Below are 27,415 nucleotides of genomic sequence, written 5' to 3'. Positions count from 1 at the left end.
CACCTGCCCACCAATTTTAAGAAGCTGCTCAACTTTGTACTGCCCTTACCATAGTAGAGCATAATTATTTCCTTATTTTACTTCCAAGATAAACACCTTGAGGGCAGGAACAACACAACGTCTTAATTATATTTATACCTTTATTCACTACTGTAAGACCTGGTATTGAAGTCAGTAGCTGTCAATGTTCATTTATCCAATGTTTATAGATGTTTGCTTAAAATCCTCGTTATTATCATTTATTTGCAACAGTTCACTGACTAAATATGTATTGAGGGCCAGTGTGAGCCAGACACCATCCTGAGCAGTGGAGCTATAGTAGTGAAAGAAACAAACTCTAGCTTCAAGCTTTTAGTCTAGTGAAGAAAATAGAACAGAAACAGGTAAACTCATTTTTAAAAAGTGATTTAGACTGTGATAACTGCCATGAAGAAAATGAGCTGAATAACACATGCTGGAGAGTAATGAAATTTAATCCAAACAACTTATTTTAATGGACTCACACATTTTCAAGGGGTATTTTCCCCCCAAACCAAGACATTAAGAGGATCAGCTGACAGAGAATTAAGAAGAGTCTACAGTCAAGCGTTGTATTAACAGAAGCCTCAGCTGCTTCATTTTATACAACTCATTGGAAGATTAGCATCCTAGTAATTTTCCTGCAAACAAACAGGTATGCAGGTGGATGTCATTCTACTAGAAGCTGATATTTCTGGAGTTATGAAGGATAGTGACTCTTGAATCTGTCACAATCAGCCCTTTATACAGATGTTGAACTAATAAGTCCCTCTTAATGGGAATTCAGAGTAGCTAGAATAACTTGGCTAAATTTTTGTCTATTATTCTAACTTATTGTTATTTAAAGTTTTTACACAAAAATAGGTAAAAGAGATGACATGGTAAAATATGCTGTATGGCATAAAAATGAAGTTCCTATTGGCTATAAAACCTTAAAAGACAAAAGAAACAAAAATATTCACTCTACTCTAAAATACCACTGAACTATATGAGGTGTTTACAGATTAGCACAATTACAACTAAACACATTAATACTTTTTTGAAGTTTTAAACAAATGGACTTTATAAGGACCTGACATGAGGCTTCATAGACATGTCATCTCTCCTGAAAAATCATGATTATTAAGTGATCAAAAAAATACTGCTATGCCCCACTAGATAACACCAGTAAAGAAATGTAACTTGTGTTAATAATTGTAAAGAAGAGAAATACCTCTAAGAAGATACAGCGCTAACAAGAGAGATTGCCTTAGCTGAGAACAACCTCTTTTTCTCATTATTTCACTCCAAATGGCTAAGAACTGAGGAAAAGGATTTGTTACCAAAATATTCCCTAGAGCAGATAATCATAAAATGCTATATGCTTCTGTAGCTTGGTTATAGAAGTAGTTCTGAATCCGTCACAGTGGCAAAAAAGGACACAAAAGGGATAACAATGCATGAAAAATTACATTGGATTAAAAAAGTATTCCTGAAACCTGACACACAAAGATAGTTTAAAAACTGCAACCAGCACTAGAAGGCATCGTATTTCTCCTTGGCCTCATTCCCTGAAGGCCGCTCCCGCCACAAAAGGGTCAGAAGGAATCGCACACCTGCTCTTGCACCTGTCTCACTAAAGCATGAGGACCAACTGAAAATACACGAGAATGTACTTTATCAAAGACAAAACAGTGAAGAAACAAAAACGCTACATTAGTAACAACGGAAGTGTTCAATGTCATTTGTTGTATCAGATAGGATATTTCATATTCTTCTTAACATATATATGGCTTAGGATTTTCATCAAAATTAGATCAAACTCATTTGTAAATTTAATGATTTCCTGATATGTTATATTAAATATATAACAGATAAACTAAACTTGATATTTAAGTTTAATCCATAGTGTTTAACACTGAAGACAGAATATTTATGTGCCTTGGAGTTAAATACTCTTGGGCTAGGATTCCAAGTCTGTCACTTACAAGTTTAGATGTTCCTGAGCAAATTAGCCTAAGACTCAAGTTTATTCTCTTATAAAGTCCTCGTATTTATATTTTCAAGCACAGAGCAGCAAGGGACCTTTTGGTCAATTCTAATAACCAGTCACGTGTGCAGGTGGGGCAGCAAGCCAGGTAATGGTTTGGGGACAGTTAATATAAAGATGAAAAGTAGAGGAGAAGTGGTCCAAACATGACATCAACATCATCATCATCATCGCAGCTGATAATACTGAAGCTCAAGTAATCCTCATAATAGTTTCCAAGTTACAAATTAAGTATAATACTGAGATCATACCTATCTCAAGGTGTGTTATTATCCTGATTACTTTTAACGCAGTAACTGCTCTGCTTTGCAAGTCAAGTTTTAAAAGTGTATTTATGTCACTCTTAGTGGTGTCTATGTCCTCAGTGCCACAAGATCCCACTGATGGCTTCTGAGCAGCTTGCTTAGTTAATTATTCAACATTCAACAAGTGTCTCGTGATCATCACCAGGACTATGGCAAAGATTAAAGCTCTGATTTATTGTGGCGTAGAAGTAAAGAGAATGACGAGGACAATGATGGAGGAACTGAAGAAATGGGTGGGAAGGGAAAAGGGGAAAAGAGGCTGAGAATAGTGTTGCACAGAAAATGCCTTTCTTGACTGGCAGTACCTAGTGGGGCATAGCAGTAGTTCTTTGATCATGTAATAATCATAATTTTTCTATCACATCTCATGCCAGATCCTCATAAAGTCTATATGTTTAAAAAAAAACATTAAGCAGTAAATTTAGTTGTAATTGAGCTAAGCTGTGAATATCTCATATATTAAAGGATAAAATCACAAAAACACTGATTCTGTCCTAAGGTATTACTGAGATACATGAGATTACAAAAATGTACGGGCATTTCGCCTTCTGGAATATGGAGGGCTCAGTTCTCTGGACAACTCTCCTGTGAACAGTGAAAAATGCTGAAGGGAAATAGTTATCTTTGTAAATGCATCAATAAATAGTAAGAAAATAAAGACTTCTCCAGAGCACAACCGCAAAATAACAGCAGGAATTCAAAGAGCTCAGACGTTGAATTCTGATGACCACAAGCTACACTTTGACGTCATAGGCTGTGCCCACACAGGCCTGATGGGAGAAGACCCTCTACTGCAAAGCTGATAATCCAAAAGGGAACACCACCTCCGGCCTCAGGCCCAACCAGCAGTAATACAACCTCACAGAAGGGGAGAGCAAGGAACAGGCCTGTCTGGACCTGGGCAAGAAGCAGAAGGAAGTAAAAAAATTTCTTCTCCGACAATTTGTAAACACAAGTCAACCTTCACACAGGTCGGACTTCACACTAACATTGTGGACTGAAAAACCTCAAGCTAAGAATTAATTTCAAACTCAGCCCCCTACCCTGGTATTGGCCCTGAACACTTGGCAGAAGCAAACAAATATCACACTTAATGATACATTAGGCCATTCTCATTAACACCCCTTGTCACCAACTTTTATCGACACTGTTCCGGAAGTCCCCACCACTGTATAAGCAGAAAATAAATAAATAAAAATAGAGGAATATATTTTGTATAGAAACAGAAAAACCAATTATTATTTGCTGGCGACAGAACTGTCTGTCTAGGAAAGACCAGATAACCAACCGCGAACCGATACGAATGAATTCAGTAAAGTAACCAGACACAAGGTCCACATTTTTAAGAAATCATTATCAAGGAAAATTGATCACAGATCACGTATTTGATGATATTAAACACCTGTATCTAATTCTGGTGATATAATAGCAATTTTTAAAATTGTTTATTTTAGAAAAATTATGAATGAAATACGACATCTAGAATTTGCTTTTAAATGTTCCAGCACTGAGAGAGGTAGGGACAGGGAAAGGGGAAGGAGAGGGGGAAGGGGAAGGGGAGGAAAGGGAAGGAAAGGAAGAGAGAAAGGGAGGGAAGAACGGAGGGGAGGGGAAGGGAAGAGTGGACGGGATAAACAAGATTGGTAAGTACAGCAAGTCATTGAATAATGTTGTTTTGTTCAATGGCATTTTGGTTATAATGTTGATGAGAAAAAAAAAAAGGATTCCCGGTTGGGGCCACTGTCTGTGTGGAGTTTACATGTTCTCCCCACATCTTTGTGGGTTTTCTCTGGGTTCTCCAGGCATATTTCGGTTTTCTCCCACATCCCAAAGCTGTGCACAGTAGGTGAATCAGTTCGTGCGTGCGTGTGTGTGTGTGTGTGTGTGTGTGTCCTGCGATGATGGGACAGTGTCCTGTCCAGGGCTGGTTTTAGACTTGCACCCTGAGCTGCAGGGACAGGCTCCAGCCACCCTACAAGCCTGAACTGGAATAAATGGGGAAATAATCTTACTTGTTTTTATTAATCTTTCTTAAATGCATGTAGACCTCACACTTACTTCAATGTTTAATATTAGAAGAGTTTGGGGTCTTTATTTAGAAGTTTAGTGATGTTTTTGTGACCAGAAACATGCCATAGGAACTTAACTCTTGTTTATGTCAGTTAGACTATGGAATAATTGGTTCATTATACATCATTTCAGTTGAAGTCACAGTTTCCAGACACCTCTCTGTGACCTTAAGTCAGGATTTATCGTATTGTTGAAGCTAGGCGGGAGGTACAACATAGGTATTAACGACAACATTCTCTTTCCTGTACTTTAGAATTTCCCAATAAAAAAGTTCCCAAAAAGTTAAACCCAAAGAAAAAAAGTTTTTTAAAAAGCAATATAACAATAGAAAAGGAAGACACTGCAGTGGTTCTCAAAGCCAGACGTGTTGCCTCAGTACCACCTGGAACTAACTAGAAATGCAAGTTCTCAGACCAATCTCAGACTTACTAAATCAGAAACTGGGAATGGGGAGGAAACTCAGGGCAACAATCTCTGTGTTTAACAAATGCACCAGGTTATTCTGACCCACGTTTAAGTTTGAGAAACAACGTTCTAGAGAGGATCGCAAAGCCAGACCCTGGGTCTTTGAGAAGCTTAATAATAGAGAAATGTCTGGCCCAAAGGATCAAGAAAAAAAGAAGAAAACATTAGAAATGCTAACAATAAAAAAGAATCGTAACTGTCAATACAGAAGTGATTATATTTTAAAATGAATAAATGAAAAAGCTATATATTTTTTAAATTTACACATAAAAAATTGCTAAATGAACTTAGCAGTAAACAAGTATAAGGTGTGTATCTCATATATTTAAAAAGAGAGAACAGTGAGGGGCCATAAAGCATCACCAAATCTAATCTTTATATACTTTTTCATCCTCTAAAATGGATACATATTGTTTTCATAAGAACAATCGCTCTAGTAAATATGAAACAGACACTTGTGTTGCCTGACAGACAATCTTCAGCTGTTTTTAAAAGACTCCACTAAATACATCATTTAGATCTGGCAGTTTGATAGTTTTTAGTACCTATCTTGAGAAAAGAGTGCATGGCTTGTGTTGGCTAGACCCAATTGCAGATTGAAAAGCAATTGCCTTGCAATATTTTAGTTCTGAAATTATCCATAGCAGAATAACTTTTGGACATAATAAAAAAAATCATTTTAATTATTTGTCTATCTAACGCTATATGCATTTTAGGATACCTTAGCATAATTTTATGCTGTGGTCATTAACTTAAAATGAAGTCTTTAAGCCTCATAATTTCTTTTCACTGTATTAATAAATGGTGAGAGCTATGGCCTGTGGTTTAAGTTTCCAAAGAACTGTATAAGATGTCAGTCAGTGAATCACAGGAAATATTAATATTACATTTATACCTCAATCATTCAATCTTATTTTTCCTCTCTTTTTCCTATTTATATTTAATGAGTTGGCATCACTTGCTCCAAAAGATAACCATAACTGGTATGTCCTATGTTAACTGGTAAAAGTGACAGCAATCATCTTCAAACTAAATTTTTAGATACGTCACTGAAGCACTTGTGATTTTTTTAAAAGGATTTCCTTCTTAGCTTTTGATACTGTAAGAATGTTATATTTCAGAACCTTATGAATGTTACATTTGAGAAACTTATAAAATTATATCCAAGCTTTGCAATCATTTTCTCATTTATGCATTTTCTCACTCAAGCACACAAACTTTGTGTTAAACAGGAAAGTTTAACATAAAGTTTGTGCACACAAACTTTGCAAGATATCATCCCCATTTGAAAAACGAAGAAAGGGCCCATACTTAATTAATAACTCATGAAATCATGTTTATTTCCAGTTCAATAAGATGCTTCCACCTAAGAGCATATCCACACAGCAGCTGGTTCATTCCACACAGTGGCAAACAGTTAAACGTACACCTCTGGGCACCACGTTGCTCGTCTCAAGTTGGGAAGTGAGCAAAGCTTCCTCACATCAAAACAGGGCGGCATGGGAATAAAAACCAGGGCAAATCATTTTCAATGTCCACATTCCAAATGTCATTACAATTATTCTAGTAACTTGAAACATTCCACTTCCAGAAATGACTGCTAATCCTGCGGACAGCTAACTTGTGATTGTCTGCAGCAATGGAGAGCAACATTATCACTGAGTCGGAATCCAAATGGCTGCTCCCAGTGCTAAGAAAATTTCCCACAGGAAAGCAGGCTGTGGTCCAGAGACACAGTCAAGTAGCAAAAAACTCATTAGAAAATCATGGTCTCTGAAGTTCAGATAACAATGCTGAAACATCTTGTCGTCAGTCAAGTGAAGTGGCCCATTTATGTAATAATATATAGACCTATTTGCCTTCCTTTAATAACCACGACCTATCAATTAAAATGCCTAACATACTAAGGCCACAGTTCCAAACTTATTACCAAAATGCAAGATACTAACAGATATTCTATCAAAAAAAAAAAAAGAAAACAAAAAAAATCCCTTGGGTAAACAGTCTAGGAAAACAAGGCATATTTTTTTACCTTTTGCAACATTAATGGATCTGAGATATCCTACATAAAGAAATATATACTTTGTTTAGTGTTTTCCCCACAGTTGTATACAGAATACTTTTAGAATAGCATGATAGGACAACATTGTACTAGAAAGTAAATGTGATACTGTAGAAAACTTTTCTGGATTAGAATCAGGGCTCTTAAATTCTGTTTTTAGGCCTGGTGTAACCTAAATATATAATCTTGGACACATTCTTAATTTTCACTGGGCTTCAGTTTAAGACCTGATCTAGATTCCCTTACTTCTAAAATTCATGTCTGTTTAAGTGATTATATCACCAAAAAAATAGTACCTATAAAGTTTTCAAGTAGCTCGAAACTTAAAGCTTAAAACTATATTAATTCTGCCTCTTAAAAATTATACAAAACTGTTTTGCTGCTTAATCATTCTGAAAACTGTGGTTATCAATTTTTTCCCCCTAAAGGATATCATGTTAACAAGCATATCACAGTTTTAATATGGCCCCATTGAAATGCACCCCTTTTCAAAGTCACTAAATTTTTATGACTTGTATATTCCAATCATTTCAAGAAAGTTCCTCAACAGCTTATCATTTCTCCAGGACACACAGACTATTAAACAATTTAACACGAGCTCTGGGTGACTAATATTCACATTAAGAAAGATGAGCACATATCTATGTGGAGAAGAGAAATCCCAGAAGACTCGAGCTAGGCAGCCGTGGCCAACCCACCATGTGGAGGCAGAACACTGCTTTCTCATCAGCTACCTCTGCTGTATCACGGGACCTTAATGTCCAAGAACTGACAGTTCCCCTCTATTCCTCCCAACAACAAACAGGGCACCATAACAGAAAAGGCAGAAGTGTTAGTAGATAGTGAGGGATTCTGGGTCTCCCAGGGATAAAAGTGGGTCGCTGCTGCGATTCACTCCCCACCAGTGGGCTTTCAGAAAGGCTCGTGGGATATTTGCATGTGCAGTGAGACTCAGGTCATGCAGCTCCCAACTGTCCAGTCAAAGTGGTTCCAGGGTGATGTCTGAACCACGCGGGAGGTCCCAATCTGGGCACTATAAAACAAGACGCAGACCACACCAGGTTGTTTTTTTGTATGTGTGTGTGTCCTTCCTTTTGCTTTTTCTTTGCTGTGACATGGGTCCAGTCATCTTCTGTGGCACATGTGTCATGCTCTGCAAACCTACATCTTGCTCTTGCCCTATAATCCTATCTTTCTATCCTTAATAAACCTCATTTTCATGCTTGACTTACTTTGATGTGACTGGTCATTCTTCAGCCATGGGTGCACTAAGAACCAACATTTCAGACTAAAACCTGATAGAAGTTTCTCAACAAAACAACTGTGGGCCGGGCGCGGTGGCTCACGCCTGTAATCCTAGCACTCTGGGAGGCCGAGGTGGGCGGATCGTTTGAGCTCAGGAGTTCGAGACCAGCCTGAGCAAGAGCGAGACCCCATCTCTACTAAAAATAGAAAGAAATTATATGGACAGCTAAAAATATATATAGAAAAAATTAGCCGGGCATGGTGGCGCATGCCTGTAGTCCCAGCTACTCGGGAGGCTGAGACAGGAGGATCGCTTGAGCTCAGGAGTTTGAGGTTGCTGTGAGCTAGGCTGACGCCACGGCACTCACTCTAGCCTGGGCAACAGAGTGAGACTCTGTCTCAAAAAAAAAAAACAAAAAAAAAAAAACAAAACAACTGTGGAAATTTAAAAGCCTATTTAGTTCAAATGTAACAAATATAAATAGACTTTAAAAATATAGATTCGAATCTATCCCATTATCATTTGTTGATACTGTTTACTGTAAATCTGAACTTAAATACCTCTTTTGATTTTTCCTCCTTCGTAAATCTTCCAAATTTTTCTATCATTTCAGCTACAAATATAACATCCATTTTGTCAGAAAAGTTGGCTGCTTCCACGGTGTAAGCCAGTAGTTGTCGAGCTGTTGCCACAGCATTTGTAAGATTGAGGGGCATCTGCATTTAAAAGGCAGAAATGATCAATAAAATAATCATTAGCAAAATGATCAAACAAATTCTGACATTTTAACTTTGCATTTTAAAACACAGCAATGAATTTAAAAACTCTTTATATTGAATGATGACGGCCTTATTAAAAAAAGTCTTTTTCATCCCAAGAAAACTAGAATCTTAATGGAAATGAACTTCAGGGAATTTTTTTTTTAATTTGGAATGAAACACAATAATACATAAAAATGCATCAAGTTAACATATTGCACCATCTATCTTTTCTCTGCTTTTCCAAATTCTACACATATCTCAATCTCAATTGCTTAATAAAGCCTTTTCGAGTACTCCAGCTGGGAGTGATCAATGCCTCCCCTGGAACTCCTACCACACAAAAGTAAGAACTACTTATTTAGCACTCATCTTCATTGCCATGCATTGCCAGTAATGTTTTACATTTGTTTATCTATTGACTCAAACACTGACTTCGCACCAACCATTGCAAAAACCACCATATACTAGGTGCTAAGGAACAAAAGAAAATAAATTACACAGACGCCATCTTCCACTTGCTTATAGTCTGGTAAGGTTTAAAAAGAACAGAAGCAAAGATAAAAGATATATGAGTAGTGCAAGTTCTAAAGGATCACTTTTGACAAAGGAATTATAAAAGGAATCCAAGAGGTGACTTTCACGTGGACTTGAAGGATGGTTGGCATTTTGTCCGGTGGAAACAGATAATAAAAGTATTCAAATAAAGACACAAAGTCAGGCAGTGACTGGAAAGGAAAAAGGACTCCTGAGAGGGCCCTGACTATGGGTTAAGATTAGACCTGATCCTGAACAGAGGTAAGTCAATGGAAGTAAAAACACCAAATTCTTTTACTTTACCTAGTTCTTAAAAAAAAAAATCTTACTTATTTGGTTTGAATACAATGTTTTGTCCATGACCTGAGTGAATCTGAAGATATTCTAGTTACCTGATTAAACATATAGAGAACTCTAGTGACATCATTTGCATACTGGCAGCGAGAATAATCATCATCTGCCCAAAAGCCACCTCTATCACATCTGCGCCAAGCCTTTCTCTCATCCTGTGGGTTTCCGGGATATATCCCACTGCCGTGGGTGTTCCGAGTACACTGCAGATAGGCAGTGATGCCCGCCAATGTTCTGGGCCACCTAGAGAGACGACACAAAATAGTATAAGAAAACCTACATAACAGACGTACATCAAGTGTAATAACAGTGAAGGAAAAAAATCAAAGATTAGGACACATCGTGTCAATACAACCCTCTTGACACGGATCACCGAAACTCGGTTGAGTGAAAACTTTGTTATTTGAGCTCTATTTCTCCAAAACCAAAAGTGAAATTGAACACATTTAATACAATTATAGCTGATACATATCATAGGAACCACTAAATTATAATGTCAGTCACACCAAAATAGAATTCATTATCAAAAACTACATAAATAGATCAAGCAACACTAAACTAAATCTTATCAGTGGGCATTTAATTGTATAATATTAATATCTCAAGGAGTTTCAAAAGATAAATACTTCATTAATCAGTTAAACATTTACATGTTGCTTCTATATTTAAAAGTGTAAAGCACTCAAAAACCATGAGTAAACCAGAAAATCCACCATAGACAGTAAACATCATATTGGATTATTTTCAAAAAGATGCTGAATGTAACAAAATTGACAAATGTTATGAATATCATTTTAAAGAATGCAACATAAATATTATAGATCAATAGTTAATCTACATAAAAGACTTATTCACTGGCAATAATAAATGTTGATTTCCATATACTCATGTCAAGGATAATTATTTTTTAAGTACCAAAAAAAAAGTAATGACAAACTAGCTGAGTAAAGAAGTTATCATTGCTTCTTCACCTTGGATTTGAAAGAATAACACCAAAGGGTCTTCTCACCCTTGAAATATTGGGGTTACAGCCAGGAAGAAACAACAGAATCCATTAGAGACAATGCCAACTGGGTATTAAATGATCTTTATGTTGCTTTAAAAAGGAACATATTTCCCTTCCTTTATATGAACTATAAACTCATTATTAAAATCCCTGAACATAAAAAATATCAAGTAAATAATAAAGATGTTTTAAAACAAATTTGAAAGTAAGGTGAGTCTAAAGTAAAAGTTGTTACCTCTCACAAATTCTAAACTTCCTACCAAAAAAAAAAAAAATAGTGTAAGTCATTCTGCTTATCTTAACAGAATTCAACAAACCCACCTGGGATTCCAATGGCTCCCCAAGTTTTAGGCTACCCAACAGCTTTCATTTCCCAAAGTCCTTCTTGCTTAATTGCCAGAAGAACTAAATAGGGAAAGAAAATCAGAGATGTGTTTCTCCTAATTGTGATGCCTACTCAACCACCAATAGTTAAAGTGACTTAGCAATAAAACCTTCCAAAGCTCATGCATAAAAGAGCCCTTGAAAAAACAGAAAATACCATTAACCTGTTTGAATTTTGGACTATTTTAGCAGAATATTCAAAATGTCTCCCTAAAGCAGTAGTTCTTAACTTGTACAACAAAACCATTTGTTAAAAATGATTCTACTTTCAGAGATCCTTAAACCAAAAGGTCTCACGTAACAGCTCGGGCATCCTCTATTTTGTTTTTTCACTTCCACGTGTGACTGATACCATTCTAGAGGCCAGTCCTCAGATAGACATATAAAGATATATGTGTATGTGTATACATGTATGGTTCTCAAATTTTGTTACTGAGGATAGAAGACCAATGATGTGTCTTTGAGGATAAAAAGATTTGCGGCAAATCAGACTTTTCCAGCACTCTCCACATCACTGACCTGAAGTCCCCTTTATTGTTTACCACCCTCTCCGGAGGACAGTACTGCGCAGAGCTCTCCAATACCACAATATCCACAGTTCTCGTATTGTTCCCACGTTTGGTCTGGACGTGACAGCCCCAATTTCCAGTGGATCCCGCCTGAATATTAGAAATGGTTAAGGCACTGCATGAGGAAAGATGTTAAAAAGAGAAGAAATATCATTAGGCAAAAAGAGAGACAATATGGGATTTAATCATTCGTTTAGCAAATACATCTGCATGCACATTGTGGGCCTAGCAAATAACAAAATGACCCCTCCTTTTAAGTCCTTCAGTGGAAAACCAAGACAAGCAAGAAAAGGGGTCCTTACAATAAATGGCAAGAACAATCGGAAAAGTATGAATAAAGTATGAATAAAGTGTAATGGCTCATAATGCCTGAGAATTCTCCTTCCAGAAACAGGGCAAGCCAAACACTATAGGGAACAGGAATGGCCCAAAGGCAAAACATCACGGTACAATCTTTAGCAAAACATGGAGACCTTTCCAAGTCACATCTATCTTTTCACAGAGTCTCAGGAAAATATCCAAGCATGAAAAAAAGAGAATACTATTACCAAGTGTGTAATTACGAAAATATTTAAGGTAAAATATTTTGTGGAAGAAGGGTTATACTTCAGACAACCAGTTAAATCTATAAAAAGATTTAGTAAATTACCAGTCAATACTTTCACCAAAAGGAAGCTTCTATGGTAAAGTATATTTCAATTTATAAAACAGCTGTATTTCTAAATAGCTGTCAGTAAATTCAATTTTCAAGATGAAATCATAATTCTCTAATATAAAACCTATTAATTAAGGAGCAAATACCAGAGCCTTCAATTAACCTTTATTCCCCCCACATGACCCATTGTGCTTTGCAGTTATGTAGACACAAATGATAAGAAATAATTAGACAGAAAGCATGTATCATTTTAATTAACTTATAAAATTATGTCTTGAAGTTAATACACATTTGTCTGGTCTCCTAAATCATTGATGGGTACAGAAAATGATCTAATAAAGACTTGAGGCACTTTGATATTTTGAATCATCAAAGAAAGTGTTTATTATCTTTAGTAATTAAGTTGGGAAAATAAATCAATACATTATAATTAATATTTTCAAGATAGAGTGACACAAAAAATAGTTTGACATTAAATTTAAATAACCAGAAAGTCTGTCAAACTTACTGACCTAGAAAGAAATATGTAAATAATTTTGGTAATGAAAATCATTCCTTAATCCAGGGGTTCACAAACTTTCTCAGTTTATTGAGCCTTCACTGACAAGATAACCTTTTCATGGTTCTCCTAGCCCCCCAAAAATAACTCTGGTGATTGCCCTTATTAAATTAATTCCCCAAACTGTGTACCTATGTCCTGATAACTTAGGAGCCATTTGAAAAAATAATACATACAAATTTTAAATAAAATTTTTACTATACTCTTAAATTACCACACTGCTTCCTAATGGGCTATGTGTGCCTGTTGGACACTCCAAAATTAATGAAACCTCAGATTCAGATCAGACAATGATACTCATTTCTTGTTTGAAAATGACATTCACATACAGTACTTGCTCTGTACCATAGTAACTGCCCCAAAACCCAGCATCCCAAAGTATGACACCAGCAAAGAAATCACTGTTTGTAGTTTTCTTAGAAGATGAAACTGAAGCTACCTCTTTCTCTTTAAATCTCAAAATCTGCAATCATTTTTCTGGATAACTTTAAGTAAAACTTTCAATGTCTAAAAGCAATCACCGTAATAACTTTTCCAGGAATTTTTAAGGCAGCCAATTTGGACTCAAGGGAGAAATTCAATGTCTACATGTAAAGATTTTACCAAAATAAAATATCTGGTGAGTAATAATATCATATATATTCTTAGTCTGTTTTTGACATTTTATAAAGTTCATTAGAATTAACCATTTTGGTACACCAATCATGGGGTTGACAGTTCAATGTTATATTCTTTTATATTAGTAAGTGGAGAGAGAAAGTATCTTAAAATGTAGCATTAATCACAAGATAAAAGAGTAAAAATCAGGTGATTCTTAAAAGCAAAAATATAAACTTAGCAGCAGGAAATGGTTAGAAATTAAGTTTGGCACTAAAAGTTTAAATTTTCCCTCTAAAACTTTAAACAAGTCTCTAACTTTTTAAGCGTTTTTCTTTTATATTAAGCTTTTTCTTCCAAAACTGGATGGGAAGATGGCTATTTAATTTTAGAAGATGAATAATAATCAGGAAAAGAAAACGTCAGATGTTTGTACTTTTAAATGCAAGAAGATAAACTGTGAATTCAAATTCTACTAAACATTACAACTCCAAAAGGATCAATAAAATCCATAGATACAATTTTTCATCTAACAAAGTTTACCTTGCAATCAAGGAGCAGTTGTGAATCATGTTCTTTTCAACAAAGATACCTTGCGATTCATCAGTTTCAACTATTCGCCCATCCTGGTACCACAACACTTGCATGTCCTGATCAATATACGAAGCCATGCACTGGAAGGGAAGGCTGTCTCCTTCGAACACAACCTGACGGTGAGATGGAGTCATGTAGAAAGATGGCAACTCCAGGGGAGGATCTAGAGACAATAAAACAAAGATGCAGTAAGCAAACACTTCAGACCCCATAAGGAAAAGTTATAGAAATTCTATGTAAAACTATAAAAACAGGAAAACAAATATTCTTCAGTAACCAGAATTCCAATGCTAACACCAACAAGGCTACTACTGAGTGAGTCACAGATGAAAACAAAATAAAGCAAAATTAAAATGAAACCATTTCATACTCAGTTCTGACATTTAACGTCGTTCCTTTTAGTTGTATCACAGTACTAACACAGATGATCACAGAAATGAACTAAAAGAACAAGATGTCAAATGATACTTAAATCTAGAGAATGGAATCTGCAATTAGTAAATGCTGATATTTATAATTTTAAAATATACTTTGGAGATTGTATTATCTTTGATTAAAACACTGGTTTCTGGTTTTAAAAGTAATACATATTCATTATAGAAAATTTATAATATTTAAAAAAGGAAAGAAAATAATCTTTTAAAGTCCATGTATTATAATCACTTTTTAAAAGATGATACATTTCTTTCCAGCCAGAAAAATAAAAGGGAGAGATTTTAAATATATAAGCAAAAATGTACACAAATACTTCTGGCTCATTAAAAGCCTTTAAAATATTTAGTCCACTTGTCTAACACAACAATTCTAGATTTAGTAGTAGTGTATCCTCAAGCATACCAGAAAACATGTAAAAAAAATATACAAAGAAATTTATGATTCCAGTATTTATAGAGTGAGAAATTAACAACAAGCTACATTTATGGTAATAAAGAAGTTGTTAAATTATGGCTACATCTATACAATGGACTCATATGCATCTATTTTAAATGACAGAGTTTACATTATTTCAACTTAAAAGAAGTTACAAAATATTATTAGTATGATGATAGTTTTGATAAAATATTAATAGGAAAAGGCACAAAAGATGATGCAAAAAGGTCTTAACATTAGCTATTTTGCAGTGATAAAAATGTTAAACATGGGCTTTGTCTCTTTGCTTTTAATTCTTTGTTTCTTAACAAAGAATTTGTTTCTTAAAATCTTAATTTTCATTCAATGAGCATATTTTGCTTGTGAAATAACAACAGTGACAATAAAGACAAAACGGAAAAGTATGATAGGACTGTTTTATTTCCAAATGCAAAGACTAAACTAGGATCTATTTCCCTCCATCATTTTAGGACGATTTTTGGTTTGTAAGGGGTTTTTGTGAGTTTTTTTTTTTTCACTTAACATATAGTAAATGTTATTTCCCTCATGTCTTCAGACAGTCTTTAAAAATCATAATTTTCAACAGTTGCATTCACTGAATGGATGTGTCACAAGTAACTAAGCCAATGCCCACTTTTCAAGAATTTAGGATATGCTTATAAACAAAGTCTGAAGATTTACATATATAGCTGATAATTTCCTAAGAATTAACTCCAAGACACAGAATTACTGGATCTAACTGTATTAAATCTTTTAAGAACAATGATACACATTGGTGAACTATACTTCAAAACGGTTGTATCAATTCACATTGCCACCAAAAAACATTATGTGTGTACCCTGAGATTTTACTACTATCAACAAATTCCTAATCTGCCAACTGATAGAAAATCTGAATATCTATGTTATTTTTTAAAATTGGTTTGCATAAAGAAAGCTATGCAGAACCAAACATCAGCTACCTTAAAGACCAATCAGAAAAAAATGATGTTTTTTAATCCAGCTGGCTTAATTGTTGGCATAAACTAAGTATTATCAAATTCACAAAGATTAATGATTGTACTCCAGTTCCATCCAAATGTAAAGAGATTTTTACATTTTATCAAGAAAAACACGGTAGCAAGTCAAAATATGGTAAGTAATTTCTCCACTTGGATTCCTCCCTTACCGCATGTCAAGAGCTCCTGCTTCACGCCTGTGACCGGCTGGGCCTGCAGCGACTTAGGATAAACACACCTGGTGTCCCGCACGGTGATGTTCCTCTCCTTTACCCAGCGATGCATCCACAATATGTTACAGTCACACAAAAGATACTCAGTCTGGAATTCTCTGTAACATATAAATACAAATTAGAGATTATGGTGAATAAAATTAAATAGCACTTTTGCTTTATACCGGTTTACGCTTTGGGTGGCAAGTACACCACCACTCACCCTTATCTGCCTGCGGCACATACCGCCAACTGGTGAGTTGCCTTTCCGAGGAGCTCACCTGCAGAGGACTGGGCCCCAGCACTGTTCCCCACTGATCCTGGGACTCTGCTTTTGATCAAAGTTGAAAGTTGCTATGCAAACAAAGACTACTTGTCGGATATCCCTCTTCCGTGCAATGAGCTCCTGAACCTCAGGGTGCTGGAATACCAAATCCCCATCCTTTTTGTCTATCAAGTTTCTACCCATTCATCATAAAGTATGTGGCATTAACACTGGATCTTGAACCATTCCCCAACTTTTCAGCATCACTGCCATGTTCTTGGTCTAAATGCCTATAAACTCTGTTATTTTGACAGTGAAATAGCAACATAAAGGAACACAGGACTGTTTTGTATGATTATATTCTATATGCCTAACTAGACTGGAAGCACCCCCCAAGAGTGGGGACTATTTCTGACACTTTTCTGTTATGCACCAAGTGACACCATTAGATATTTACGAATTTGAAAGATAAAGACTCAATGAATCAAAAACATCTCATACTTGACATGAAAGAAAACAGAGAATTGTCTTTATATGAGACAAAAAGCTTTATAATTTGGCACCTAGATATGAGAAGAAAAAAGGATATACAGAGAAAATATATGCATAATAATCTTTTTTTTTTTTTTTTGAGACAGAGTCTCACTCTGTTGCCAGGGCTACAGTGCCGTGGTGTCATCATAGCTCACTCCAACCTCAAACTCCTGGGCTTAAGTGACTCCCCTGCCTCAGCCTCCCAAGTAGCTGGGACTACAGGCACGCGCTACTGCACCCAGATAATTTTTTTATTTTTAGTAGAGATGGGGTCTGGCTCTTGTTCAAACTGGTCTCGAACTCCTGAGTGCAAGCAATCCTTCCACCTTGGCCTCCTAGAGTGCTAGTATTACAGGTGTGAGCCACCGCACCCAGCCCCAATAATCTCTTAAATACTGACATTACTAGGTGCTGACTATCCATATGCCACCCATTATGGTAAGTCCAGCTAATAAAAATAAATGGAAGAGACTGCCCCTGCCAACCTGGAGGACATCATGTAACAAGAGAAACAAAACATAAATATAACTATATAAAATAGAACACAATATATTCTGTAAAAATAAATCAACAAAGTGCAAAGAGCAAATATAAGCATGTAAGCTTCTAACACAGCTAGTGTGCTGGCTCAGGGTTCACCACATTCGTTTTGGTAGGAAAAAAAAAAGAAAGAAAAAGGAAAAAAGGGGGAGGGGATGGGATGGAACACAGCAAAGAGAAAATAAATTTAAAAAACAATACCAGAAGGATGACCTGACTTCTCCTCACTAAGCATCACCTTCTGGTCAGTTCCTAACACTAGCAGGTAAAACCACTGGCAATTTTCCCCCTTTTTTGGATAAAAATACTTCCCACATTCCTGCTGCCCAGAATCTCCAAAGCCAGATTATCCTTTGGAGGCCTTTTATTTCCTAATCTTCGCAGAAATGGATCGCTTGAGCTCACTAAATATGCCAAAAGGAGATGTTCCTGCTCAAAAGCAGCCTTCTGAATAAGAACGGTGGTGGCACTAAAAAGACAGACCAGGTGGAGTCTGATCCAATGTGACTCTCCAGGTGCACACATCTGCCCGCCGTGACAGCGAGGAGTGAGCAGAGAGCCTAACCTACTAGCTACACTCCAGTGAGAACTCCAAAGTGAGATTCAAATGACATGGGTGGAAAAGGAATAGAGAGGAGGGGAGAAGTCAGCATATGGTGAACAGAGGAATCTGGTTGAGAATTCCCTGGAAAAAGACACTCAATCTCACAAATTACTTGTAAGCAAACTTTGAAAAACATTTTATTTAACTGCAATTCCAATAAATGAGTATAACTTATAGTTTGAGATCTACTAAGGTTTATCTGAAAGTAGTTACTTTTAAAAGTAATTCCTGTGCAATTTTCAGTTAACAAAAAAGTATTTAAAAAAAAATCAACCAATTCTAAAGCTACAGAAAACTGTGTAAATAAGATCTTGCACTGATTTCATAAAGCAGGCATTCTAAATAAACATCCCTGGAAATACCTGTAACAAGCTGTGAATTTGGTTTGGAGCAGCGGGTTATAGTATAAAATTAAATTTCTAAAGTATAAAATATTTGTGCTACAAATTCTTTATAGGAAGGGATATTTTATACTTTGAGGATTTTACTAATTGACCAAAAAACATTTTCTGATTTGAAAACAAAGTCAAAAAGAAACAATTACCAATTTATTTACTCTAAATATAGACTATAGTATTCTAAGGAGAAAATGGTTATCCTAGTCGGAAATGCATTATTAATGCTTATTGTATGTTTTTCAATGTGCCTGCCAGCTCTCAAGTGAGATTCTAATTTTTGCAAATTGACAAGACTTTTCTCATGAAGTCCCTCAAACCATATAATAAATGTTTTTAATTTTTAAAAACAAAGTTATGATAATAAAACCAGGAGAAAAAATTCTTACTTACAAAGATCGTAATGAGCCAAGATAATCAAAAGTTCCTTGAGATAATGAGGAAAACAAATTCCCTGAAAGGTTTCTGGAAAAAAAAAACAGGAAATAATTCCACTTCTAAAAATACAATTATACATCATTTTATACTACTTCATGTTTCTAAAGCATCCTATCGTCATTAAATAATGAATTCATGAAAGTTGTTTTAACGATTACAAAAGAAAGAACAACTAGTAAATATTTCCTCCAAAGTTGAAGAAAAAATTACTCTTCACCTCATACAAATTAATAAATGAAATTATTAAAAATATATTAATGCTAGATAAGGATTTTTCTATCAAATATTAGGTGAGTCTAAATTCTGAATTCCCACTAGAATTACTCTTCATGTGTTCAGTCAGTATCATTTAAGAAAGCGGCAAACAAAAATTAAAAAGCAAATAGAAATAACAAATTAAGAATTAAAATTTTAAAAAGTAACAAAAGGAAAAGGATGGCCTCAATGACCATCGGCGGCAGCACAGACTGAAGAACAAGAGCAGTGTGCAATGAGTTCAGGGTTTAAAATGAGAGATTTGGGATATAATTCAATGTCGACTTTGCGCAAATTACTTAACCTCTCTAGTTTCCCCATATAGCATGTGTTTTTAATAAATAACCTCAAATTGCAGCATTTTGCATGAACTACACTTAGAATACCTTATGCTACAATTTGAGTAGTTTGTTACACCCATAATGATTTGATCAAAGTATTTCTTCCAAACTTGACTATGAGCTCTGAGGCTGGGGGTGGGGGAAGGCCCTGATATCTAATTTACTAGATTACCTCTGGCAGCTAGTAACATGCTGGGGTGCGACAGACGCTCGACAACAGTGGCTGACTGTTCAGGATGTACATTCACCTTCAGGAAGCTTCTAATACTAAAACGGGACTGAGGAGGGCTCTGGCAAAATGGCAGCAAGATCCAACCACCACCCGATCTAGTCTATACCTGCTGTAGTACCAAGAATACACAGAATTTAGACCTAGAGTTCTCAGCAAATGAGGTGGGTGCTGGGGCACAGCAGAGCACGGGACAGACGTCCCGAGGCTTTCGATGAGTCTAACCTCTCCCCTGGAGTCTGGGCCGAATCCTTCCCATGTGGGAGAGAGTAATGATGGTGCAGATGGATTCCCAGTGGGAAGGGGGAGAGAACTGATCTGGGATCTGGGAAACATCAGCTGTTCCTGTGACACCTGTAGCAATGTATTCCTGGATGGGAAGGCAGATATTACACAATTGCCAACTCTTCACAAATTAATACACAAAGAGCTTCAGTAAGAACATCACTAGATTGGATTTTACATATGTTTTAGAATTTTTTGAAATAAAAAGCCTGGATAAGATGTTCTAATCTTCATAGGAGAACTGCCTAGGAACTTAAAAAACAAACAAAAAAAGAGTACTTTCTAAGTTGAAAGAACAAGAAAAGAGACACCCCTCCCCTTTTTTTCTGATCTATCAGAGTGGACACCAAATGTGGATTTTGAAAAAGATAGGCTGATGGAAGTGTAAATCACGGTAACAAAAGTAAACGAGACACAATTACAGTCAACAACCGTGCTTTTATAAAGCTATGTGAAATTATATGATTACTGAGATATGTTTAAAATTACGTAGGCTGGAAGACAAGAAATGGCAGGTATAATTAAATCAAGACTGGCTATGAGTTGCTAAGTCTTAAAATTGGGCAATGGGTATTCAGAGATTCCTTATACATACTATTATCTCTAATTTTCTTTAGATATTTGCAAGATTCCATAATAGTTGGAAATATGTATCTATCCTACAAATGTAGGATTTCAGTATAAACAAAGAATTGCATCTTACAGCAACCACTAGATGCTAATATACATAGTATTATATATTTTCCCTTGGAAATCAAGGCAGAAGGAATCACACTGGAGAACATGTCATCCTCTCAGTAAATCCCAATACAAACCAATTTGTCCTCAAGCATTGGAAAAGACTGCTATTTGTTTGGTTGGACATCAAGGTGAATTGGCTTGGATTTGGGGGTCATATAAATTACACATATTTTAAACCATTAGAATCACACTCCAGCCCTGAGATGCTCACACAAAAAAAGCAAAAGGGAATTGAGAAGGACAACAGCCACAGCAAAGCCACTGCTCCCGTGTCGTAAGAAGCACCTGACTGCAATGGCAGGTGAATTATCCACCTTTACGCTGTTGTTTCCTACTCCCTCACTTATTTTTTCTTTACTTACTTATTTTTTTCTAAACAGATATACTTGAATTTCTGTAAGTGACATGTGTAAGAGACATCATCTGCACATACAAAGGGAGTTTGCCACGACAGATTTGTTAAAGGAGAGGAAAAATGTAATCAAATGGAATTTCCATCACTAGGAGGATGATTGACTAAATTATAATCTGTTCTATGCCTGGAATATTCTGTAGCCACTAATAAGCATGACAAGCATGAACTAAATCAAAGTGTACTCTCTTGAAAAGATGTTAATAATGTTGATAATGATTTTTTCCTTAAGTGAGCTGCCAAGTCTAGTGCATTTTTAAAGCCTGTATGTGTACCCTGTACAGGTAACAGAAAAGAATATATGAAAATATGTACATATATAGACCAGATCATTAGTACAGACTATCTCAGGATGATATGAGCTAAGCAATGGAGGTGGATTTAATTTTTCCTTTGAATGGTTTCATTACTCAATAGCTTCTCAATATCATCGTCATTTTTTATATATAGAAAGTGCTTTATACAAACCTTTTATATATATATTTATATTTTTGTTTGTTTTTGTAAAAAGGAAACTGTATAAGGGAAGTTCTTATAAATATCACTCATTTCTGATAGAGAAATATTAAAGGTATAATTCATAATTCTTAGGAAAAAAAATATAGGCATTAAATTTATCAAAATTACTTTTAAAAAAAGCAAAGCTTTTGGTTTATTGATCTGACAGTTTCTCTGCAAACTGACTTCCTAAAAGGGCAGAGACCTCACCCCCAAGTCCATCAGAGGCTCCCCTCTCCAGTCTGCCAGTTATTTCCACTGTCACAGAGGGAACAGTGGGAACCATTAGGAGCATGGCCCTGAGACAATTCAAGAGCACTTCTCTATCAGCAAAGGTAGAGATCAATACACAGGTTTAATCCATTTTAAATACCTACCGCACCCTGTGTACTGAAGGCCTCTGACACATTTAAAGAACGGTTTTTAGGAATTCTTAACCTAAATCTCCAAAGCCAATGCTTGTTTCAAAATGATGAGCTGTCTCAGAGGGAACACCATAGGCTGGCTGCCAAGGTCCCAGCAAAGCCCTGAGAGGCCTTGGATTCCAGCCTCCTTGGCTAAGAGGCCCACTCAGTCTGAGGTCCGTGGTTCCAGGGCAACCCAGAGAGTTCAGCTGAAGAGGATGCAGAGGAAACGGATAGAACTGTGATCCACTCTACCCACTTCTTTTGTATACCTTCTCTTTTGCGTGGGAAACAGTGAGAGGGAGCTCTCTTGTACTGCACGCCCCAATTCTAATCAGATTCTTTTTCCACTTGTCCTGAGAGAATGCTACTCTCCATGTCTGAAATACAAATTATCAGCCTTCCCAACCAGAATATGGCCTGGCTCACAGAGCTCAGAAATCTGGGGACCGCAGCAGCCCATACCAAACACTTGTCCAGAGTTTCCTGATCCACAACTATAGACCTATGTCAATCTAGATTATGATAATCAACTCCATCGCAATACATTCCTGAATGTTAAAACGCTATCTTCATGGCCATTTTCCTTTTAAAAAGTATTTAAAGGATACAACCCAGGTATATTTCTGTATATGCCATAGACTGTTAAATTTAAAAGAGCCATAAAAATCTATTATTACATGGGGTACAAAATCATCTCCATCAAATCCCAAAGTGGGAAGCTCAGTAGTATTATTTTAATCTTTTAATGTTTCATCTGGATAAATGTTCACTGTGTTCCATAAGCTATAAATTCTCATGACAGGTATTAGATACTTGGTAAAAATGTAAGAGATAGGTTAAGTTATAAAACTTCCAAAAACTTTAGCTTATGAGGCAGGAAGTAAAGGAAATAGTAAGAAAATAGTAACCTGCCCCTTAAGCTCCCACCCAGCTCTTTTGCCTAAAGAACATTTGTTGATACGTCAAATCCCTAGGCCAAAGCTAGAAATCAATCTGAAACTAAAATCAAGACAATGGTAGGCTCCAGACTTTGTTCACTGAGTCATAGCTATCCAAAAACATGACAAAGTTTCCTTCATAAATACATTAATGTCATTTTGTCAATTCTAATGCCGTCCTCAAAACTAAAAATACAAAAATCTCCAGAATAATAAAAGCACTGAAATAAAAATGTTTGCAATCCAGTTACAAAAGAGTTGAAATGCAACTGATTTAACTAATTTCCAGTCATGAGGTAAGCTGTATGCCAAACCAGTCTTTTCTTTATAAACAAAAATTAGGCCATATACATTTCCCAAAAAATTAAAGGACACACTGAAAAACATCTACAAATTTCCTAAGAAGCAGGAGCAATATGTTCTACTCTAACAATTGAAGTCTCTTCCCTTACTGTATAAATGAAATAATCTCATTATTTAAGCCTCTAATTGTTTTTTAAAAGGTAACTTGAATGACATACAGGAAACACTCTAAAAAGTTACAAGGAGAAGTAACCAGTAGACAGCCTTTATCCTAGACCTTCCACTCTAAATCCAGCATTTCATGCTGAACCCTATTCCCAGACAGCTTGTCTCTAAAATATGATTTGGGGCCATTTTCCCACATAAATGTCTTTCAGTGGCTTCCTATTGTTGAATCAGTTCTAAGCCTTTGTCTGCTTTTCATACATTCCAAAATAAAGCTACACGACAGATAATCAGCCTTATTTCTAATTACTCCCAAACAGAACTTCCTTAAAAACAAAATGAAAATGTACTTCATAGCTTATACAAAGTTCTTCTACATTTTTATTATATATAAATTATAATACAGATAAATAGTTATAGATAATTTAAATTTTAATTAATCTTTATAACGTTGAGGTACTATTAATCCTGCTTTATAGATGAAAAACAGAAAAGCTCAGAAAAGTTGGTACCACAAATCACATGGTCAGAGGCACAATAAAAATGGTTATTTTACTCCAAGTCTCCTGGGAAGCCCTTCACAAACTGGTCTTGTTCTCATTTCCACCTCCATGCATCACTGGCTCCTTCTCCTTTCTACTAATCCAGATCTTTGCAAATCTTCTGAACCATCAGCTTACATTTTACCTCTTCCAAGAAATTTCCCCAGACCAGCAAAGCTGTCAATCATACCTCTTGGCATGAATGTGTTCTCTGCTGCACGTACTACATTGTGCGTGTGTGTATGGTGCGTATGGTGTGTGTGGTACGTGTGCATGTGTGTTCATGTGTGTCGTGTGGTAATGTACTGTTATAATCTGAGGACATTATATTTCCATGATTAAACTGAGAACCCCTAGTCCCTTGCTGCTTCTAAAACCCCTACATTTGCTACTTTAATTAAACATATCATAGGTTGTGTTCATAAATATTTGGGTACTGGTTCAAATGCTTCCTTATCTTTTAATAGAAAAGGAAAGATGTACTTACAGCCTAACCAGATTAGTAAGTCCTCGAAATATGTCTGCATTCAGACATCCTATTCGATTGTTTGTCAGATCCCTAAGGAGAAAAGAGAAAAAAAGTGTCTTTAATCAGTTCTCTTGGTTAATGAAGGTCTTATACATTCAATAGTCAAGAACAGCAAGCAGGTTATCATACAACACCTTATTTCCCAGCATCTTTGAGATATTTACCTACTTCGAGTGAGATAAGGATAGCGCTGACAGAGAAGATGATGCTGATTTCATTGAACTTCTGGCACACAAAGACTAAATGCTCTTTAATTATAATGCCCTCTATATTTCAAGCATTTACTCGTGCAAAATTACTCAAGATAAAACTGGAGTAGTAAAAATGGGACTCAATCTATCTTGCTGTCCGCAATACAATTCCTTAAAAGACCTACACGGTTAATTACACTGGGTAGTTGGAGAACTGAGCCCAATCTCAGCTGGCAAGTAACAGACAATGGACAAAAGGCCAAATTATCACAATGATGGAACGTTTATTTCCTCGAGAACATCTGAAACATAATCCTTTCTGCCTGCATTCCTTAATATGGTTTTGACTGTGAGGAACAATCATCTGAGTTAGCTTTTACTTTGCAGATCTATCATGTAGTCTCCAAGCCAAATTACTTGGGTAATATCTATGTTATGGCCCAATTACTTTTTCAATCACTTCTAATTTCTATTTCCTATCAAATGTTACTTTTGGAATATTTTTTCTTCTCCTCAGTGAAACTTTTCCCTTTTTACCTATATTGAAATTTTAGCTAATATTTTGTTCTATCTTTCTTCACTTATTTTGCTTTACACCAAGGACAATGAATGCAATTTTATTATTTTTACATTTATTCAGAGACCTGTACTGGTTTAAAAGTAAGAACTTTACATTGGGAGGTAACAATTGACCATTTCTGTTAACTTTCAGCTGGGATGGCATGACTTTCAGCATTGTTCATCAGTGGACTTAGTAAATAAACCCTATGCAAGAAAACCCTAAAACAGTGAATCTTAATTTGTATTACTTATTAGATGTGGAGTAATGTTATCACACCTTGAATTTCAACAAAAGAATTGGAACAAGCTCTCTAAACCAAACTTTCAAAAATATTTTTATCATATTTTCTTCCATATCCATATAATTCTCTGTCATGGAGAAGTACACATTCTTTGAGTTACACTTTGAGTTACTCTCTAAAAAAGCGATTTATACCACCCATTTCTAAACTAAAACTGTTGGATTCCAAATGGTGTGCTTAGTGATGGCAGAAGATGTATTAGTCTGACTAAAAATGATTAAGAACATAGCATTTGAATCAGGAACCTACTCATTTAGTTTTTCCCTTGGATATTTCAAAAGCTATCCAAGATGGCTAATTTTAGGTGTGACGCTGACTGGATTGAGGGACGCCTAGATGGCTGGAGAAGCATTGTTTCTGGGTACATCTGTGAGGGTGTTTCCAGGAGACACTGGTGTGTGTGTCAGTGGACTGAGAGAGAAAGACCTGCCCTCAATGTGGGTGGGCACCACTGAATCGGCTGGGGCCCAGTTGGGACAAACAGGCAAAAGAGACGGATCCTGTCTGCTATCTCTCTCCCTTCTAGAGCAGGATGATGTTTCTCCTCCTGCGCTTGGACATCAGATGCCACATTCTCTGGCTTTTAGACTGTGGGACTTGCACCTGTGGGCTTCCGGGGGGCTCTTGGGCCTTCAGTCTCAGACTGGAGGCTGCACCATTGGTTTCCCTGGTTCTGAGGCGTCTGGACTTGGACTGAGCCATGCTACAGGCTTTTCTGATCCTCTAGCTTGAAGATGGCCTATCATGGGACTTCTCCCTGTCTGTGATCATACAGCCAACTCCCACATATAAATCCCCTCTCATAGGGCCAGGCACGGTGGCTCACGCCTGGAATCCTAGCACTCTGGGAGTCCAAGGCGGGAGGATCACTTGAGGTCAGGAGTTCGAGACCAGCCTGAGCAAGAGTGAGACCCTTGTCTTTACTAAAAATAGAAAGAAATTAGCTGGACAACGAAAAATATACAGAAAAAATTAGCCGAACATGGTGGTGCATGCCTGTAGTCCCAGTTACTCAGGAGGCTGAGGCAGAAGGATCGCTTGAGCCCAGGAGTTTGAGGTTGCTGTGAGCTAGGCTGACATCACGGCATGCTAGCCCGGGCAACAGAATAAGACTCTGTCTCAAATAAATAAATAAATAAATAAATCCCCTCTCATAGATCCCACCGGTTTACCCCCTGGAGAACCCTGACTAATACATGACCTTAGGCAATCTTGGTGTTCACTAATTCTATGGCTCTGTCTTCCCTCTCTTATGGCAACTTTAGCAATACAAACCTTTATCAGTGCTTGTTGTTCTGCAGCTCCTAAGCATTTAATCATGTGGGACTTTTTTTTAATTCCAGCTGATTTTCCTTTTATTTCTGGGTTTTACTGTTTAAGAAAATTAGGCATCATCTTGTAAATTGTTGCTTAAACAAGCATATCTGGGCTCTATTTATTATCTTGTCTCAGTTCTGAGATTTAAATGGTGTAATTACCATTGATTCTCTGGGAAACAATTTCATTATAGCTATACCTACTTAGAATGGTATTTAGATATTGATAATGGGTTTTTATTTGGATTGAGAATCAGCTTAAATTTGTTGATAAAGCAAAAGAGAAACTGATAGGTGTGGGTTTCCCCTACTTCTGATAGTGTATTCTTCAGAAAGCCA

General features: G+C 36.3%; 1 protein-coding gene across 1 annotated transcript in view; it reads right to left on the bottom strand.

Annotated features, from left to right (window-relative positions):
- The window catches only part of ADGRA3 (adhesion G protein-coupled receptor A3), a 113,341-nt gene that overhangs the window by 36,506 nt on the left and 49,420 nt on the right, over positions 1–27,415 (bottom strand). The window contains exons 4-10 of the mRNA XM_069495362.1: positions 24,665–24,736; positions 19,017–19,088; positions 16,244–16,404; positions 14,155–14,368; positions 11,751–11,915; positions 9,883–10,084; positions 8,756–8,911 (exon numbers count right to left, since the gene is read on the bottom strand). Of these exons, the coding sequence (XP_069351463.1) occupies positions 8,756–8,911; positions 9,883–10,084; positions 11,751–11,915; positions 14,155–14,368; positions 16,244–16,404; positions 19,017–19,088; positions 24,665–24,736 (1,042 nt within the window). The remainder of the gene's footprint in view (positions 1–8,755; positions 8,912–9,882; positions 10,085–11,750; positions 11,916–14,154; positions 14,369–16,243; positions 16,405–19,016; positions 19,089–24,664; positions 24,737–27,415) is intronic.

The sequence above is a fragment of the Eulemur rufifrons genome, chromosome 19 (genome assembly GCF_041146395.1).
Source record: "Eulemur rufifrons isolate Redbay chromosome 19, OSU_ERuf_1, whole genome shotgun sequence".
Lineage (NCBI taxonomy): Eukaryota > Metazoa > Chordata > Mammalia > Primates > Lemuridae > Eulemur > Eulemur rufifrons.
This window is presented reverse-complemented; position numbering and strand designations above follow the sequence as displayed.